This window comes from Mizuhopecten yessoensis, unplaced genomic scaffold, assembly GCF_002113885.1.
Source record: "Mizuhopecten yessoensis strain PY_sf001 unplaced genomic scaffold, ASM211388v2 scaffold3375, whole genome shotgun sequence".
In the NCBI taxonomy this organism is placed as follows: Eukaryota; Metazoa; Mollusca; class Bivalvia; order Pectinida; family Pectinidae; genus Mizuhopecten; species Mizuhopecten yessoensis.
In genome coordinates this window covers 129,670-134,828 of record NW_018405013.1, presented here as the reverse complement: position 1 = coordinate 134,828, position 5,159 = coordinate 129,670, and the positions used below count along the sequence as shown (strand labels likewise).

The 5,159-nt window shown below is 35.9% G+C and overlaps 1 protein-coding gene across 6 annotated transcripts in view; it reads right to left on the bottom strand.

Annotated features, from left to right (window-relative positions):
- The window catches only part of LOC110447431 (girdin-like), a 94,045-nt gene that overhangs the window by 79,353 nt on the left and 9,533 nt on the right, over window positions 1–5,159 (bottom strand). For all 6 annotated transcript variants that reach the window (XM_021493121.1, XM_021493122.1, XM_021493124.1 and 3 more), the window contains exon 3: window positions 1,982–2,087. In XM_021493121.1, the coding sequence (XP_021348796.1) occupies window positions 1,982–2,087 (106 nt within the window). The remainder of the gene's footprint in view (window positions 1–1,981; window positions 2,088–5,159) is intronic.

Sequence of the window (5,159 nt, the reverse complement as noted above, 5' to 3'; positions counted from 1 at the left end):
TACTCCTGCTTAACGCTCAGCAAATTAGGAGTGGGACGACTGGTTCGCCCGTTGTCAGTATAATGTGACCGGGTGGGGCGTCCTGCTGGGTGTCTTCGGCAGTATGTTTCAGTGAGGTAGCACTATAAAGTCAGCATCAGTTCCGCGCTATCACAAGGAGACAAACACGAACATATTGCAGCCTCCCAAAATACACACACATACACTACACGCATGCCTCTTGCACACAGGGGAGGCCGTCCTTAAATGACCTTAGCTGTTAATAGGACGTTAAACAAAATCAAACAAACAAACAAACAAACAAACATTCCAGTAAACGAAAACAGTAAAAGACCAAAACATGATTAATGCTGGTCAGACTGACATTCCAGTGATGAAAACAGTAAAAGACCAAAACATGATTAATGCTGGTCAGACTGACATTCCAGTAAACGAAAACAGTAAAAGACTGATTGTGGCAACACTCCTTGGAGGACATATATTCCTTTGTTCTTAAAATTCAACACTCAAAGAATCAGAACTCTGACTTACACAAACCACTATTTGACCAGTTTTCATCTTCGTTTTCATTATAAAGAAGTATTTGCATTTGTATTTTTATTTTCAGATATTTTTTTCCATCAAACTGTTTTTTCGATATGGCTAAATAAAAGCCCAATTCTGCACTACATATACAATATCAGTGTTCCCCATTACATAGATATGTATGTAATTCACATAAACAATGAAGAAATCATGCATGAAATTTTGAATTTGTACGTATGTTGCACATGAAGAAAAAGACGTCAAATGGCACGTAAAGAAAGTTTAAAATATATGTAAAAGTCTTAGCTTCTCAATATATAATTTGCAATTTCTGACGATAGATATATATAGTGTCTGGCGTAATCTCCAGTCATTCGATGTGGGTACATTGATCAACCGACCATGATCTCTGCGCGCTAAATTCAGAACTCCAAATATATATAAGTCAATCAGAAGAGTGGTTTCAGAAGTCAACAGCGGTTATTTCCAAACACTGAATAATGTTGTCGTTATCATGGATAGTCTCGTTCAACGAGAGGCTCTGTTTGTCGTAGCTTGCGCAGACAACAAGAGTTTGGGTGAATGAGACTACGGCATGGTAGGCATAATTTCGGACGGGACGGGACCAAAACTCAGGACAGACTCAATTATTAATCAATCAATACAAACTACTAATGTCCCTTCAAATATATTGTTGTTCTTTTTAAGTGTCTTATTTCTGTAACTTTGAGCGTCTTGCGTGAATTCATTTCGTCCCAATAAGTCATATCCGTTGATAATAAAATTAGAGTCGAACAAAATCATACTAGTAAAACTGATGTACAAGACTTAAAAAAAAAGTTTGCACTGAAATAAATGCCTTGTTATTATTTTGCATTTACACTTGATAAAAAAAAAATCGTAGTAAAACTTTTAAAACAATTTTGCATCGAAATGCTATGCTACAAAAAAACAAAACCATATTAAGTTTGTATTAATATGCCTCGTTTTTTTTCAATTTTACAAAATCAGTTTCTGATTAATGTAGATTGATACAGTTGACAAGTGTATGTCAGTGAAATTATAATATACATTTCTGATTAAGAGGGACAATTTATGACAAAGTACCACACTGATTTTTGGACTAAAAAAATACCCCAGAATGCACCAGAGCTTCCAGATTTCTAAAAAAATCCAGGGTTGACCCCCCCCCACACCCCTAAATTGAGAGGGGGAAAATGATGTAGACCCCAAAGTGTATAACTTACACGAGATCTGGGGTCATTAAACCAAAATGAAGCAATGCATACAAAATAATACATCAATTTTATTTCAAAGATTTTATACGACAATCCAACTAAAAATTCTGGGACTTAAAACCTGATATTATACACGAATATTCAGATGTGGACCAAAATAAAATGTGACATACTGCAGCCCCTGAGGTTGTGATGTAGATCCCTCAGTGTATACGTACCACGAAGTAGCCTCTTATGTTTCGGAGAAGGATGTCCCAGTTATGTAGTCGTGCATCAACATCGTCTACCTGGCGATTCACACTCTGGTTGGTGGGACGTGGATCACTGCAAATGTCAACACGTAAATGGTCACATAGATACAGGTATAGCCAGTAACATAGTAAATGGTCACATACATACAGGTATAGCCAGTAACATAGTAAATGGTCACATACATACAGGTATAGCCAGTAACATAGTAAATGGTCACATACATACAGGTATAGCCAGTAACATAGTAAATGGTCACATACATACAGGTATAGCCAGTAACATAGTAAATGGTCACATACATACAGGTATAGCCAGTAACATAGTAAATGGTCACATACATACAGGTATAGCCAGTAACATAGTAAATGGTCACATACATACAGGTATAGCCAGTAACATAGTAAATGGTCACATACATACAGGTATAGCCAGTAACATAGTAAATGGTCACATACATACAGGTATAGCCAGTAACATAGTAAATGGTCACATACATACAGGTATAGCCAGTAACATAGTAAATGGTCACATACATACAGGTATAGCCAGTAACATAGTAAATGGTCACATACATACAGGTATAGCCAGTAACATAGTAAATGGTCACATACATACAGGTATAGCCAGTAACATAGTAAATGGTCACATACATACAGGTATAGCCAGTAACATAGTAAATGGTCACATACATACAGGTATAGCCAGTAACATAGTAAATGGTCACATACATACAGGTATAGCCAGTAACATAGTAAATGGTCACATACATACAGGTATAGCCAGTAACATAGTAAATGGTCACATACATACAGGTATAGCCAGTAACATAGTAAATGGTCACATACATACAGGTATAGCCAGTAACATAGTAAATGGTCACATACATACAGGTATAGCCAGTAACATAGTAAATGGTCACATACATACAGGTATAGCCAGTAACATAGTAAATGGTCACATACATACAGGTATAGCCAGTAACATAGTAAATGGTCACATACATACAGGTATAGCCAGTAACATAGTAAATGGTCACATACATACAGGTATAGCCAGTAACATAGTAAATGGTCACATACATACAGGTATAGCCAGTAACATAGTAAATGGTCACATACATACAGGTATAGCCAGTAACATAGTAAATGGTCACATACATACAGGTATAGCCAGTAACATAGTAAATGGTCACATACATACAGGTATAGCCAGTAACATAGTAAATGGTCACATACATACAGGTATAGCCAGTAACATAGTAAATGGTCACATACATACAGGTATAGCCAGTAACATAGTAAATGGTCACATACATACAGGTATAGCCAGTAACATAGTAAATGGTCACATACATACAGGTATAGCCAGTAACATAGTAAATGGTCACATACATACAGGTATAGCCAGTAACATAGTAAATGGTCACATACATACAGGTATAGCCAGTAACATAGTAAATGGTCACATACATACAGGTATAGCCAGTAACATAGTAAATGGTCACATACATACAGGTATAGCCAGTAACATAGTAAATGGTCACATACATACAGGTATAGCCAGTAACAAAGTAAATGGTCACATACATACAGGTATAGCCAGTAACAGAGTAAATGGTCACATACATGTATAGCCAGTAACATAGTAAATGGTCACATACATACAGGTATAGCAAGTAACATAGTAAATGGTCACATACATACAGGTATAGCCAGTAACAGAGTAAATGGTCACAAACATGTATAGTCAGTAACATAGTAAATGGTCACATACATACAGGTATAGCCAGTAACATAGTAAATGGTCACATACATACAGGTATAGCCAGTAACGTAGTAAACCAAATGATCAGGTGATCAAATTGGACATTAAACAAACATTTTAGACAGGGTAACATTCAATGTTTAAAAAAACAACTTGTTGCTATTTGACAGTAGCATTACTATTAATCCTATACATGTATGTGTACATATTGCAGCACACTTGATATGGTAATAGGGTACATCATAAATATGTATCTATGAATGTGGGGATTACGGAAATTCAAGGGCACAATTTGAAGTGAGAATCGAGTCATGCTGATATTCGGACCAATACAAATTTCAACTGTATATCATATTGCTTTGGAAGCAGACAACTGTATATCATATTGTTTTTGAAGCAGACAACTGTACATGTATACCATATTGTTTTGGAAGCAGACAACTGTATACCACATTGCTTTGGAAGCACACAACTGTATACCATATTGCTTTGGAAGCAGACAACTGTATACCATATTGTTTTGGAAGCAGACAACTGTATATCATATTGTTTTGGAAGCAGACAACTGTTTACCATATTGTTTTGGAAGCAGACAAATGTATATCATATTGATTTGGAAGCAGACAACTGTATACCATATTGTTTTGGAAGCAGACAACTGTATACCATATTGCTTTGGAAGCAGACAAATGTTTATCATATTGCTTTGGAAGCAGACAGATGTATACCATATTGTTTTGGAAGCAGACAGACAACTGTATACCATATTGTTTTGGAAGCAGACAACTGTATACCATATTGTTTTGGAAGCAGACAAATGTATATCATATTGCTTTGGAAGCAGACAACTGTATACAATATTGTTTTGGAAGCAGACATCTGTATACCATATTGCTTTGGAAGCAGACAACTGTATACCATATTGATGTGAGGCAGACAAAGTTCATCGATACCATGATGAAAAAACATGCACAGGACAAATCAATGGTGTTTATTATATCGTGCAATAACTGTTGCTGACTTGATCAAGCGCATAATAGGATTCCATAAATAATTACAGTCATTGATTATAATACACAAGCGTTTCCGTCTCTACTAGTTCTACAATGTAGGTCACAATCGACATGCATGTCAAAGTATCTAAGGTCACAATCGACATGCATGTCAAAGTATTTAAGGTCACAATTGACATGCATGGTCAAGTATTCAAGGTCACAATTGACATGCATGGCAAAGTATTTAAGGTCACAATTGACATGCATGTCAAAGTATTTAAGGTCACAATTGACATGCATGGCAAAGTATTTAAGGTCACAATTGACATGCATGTCAAAGGATTTAAGGTCACAATTGACATGCATGGCAAAGTATTTAAGGTCA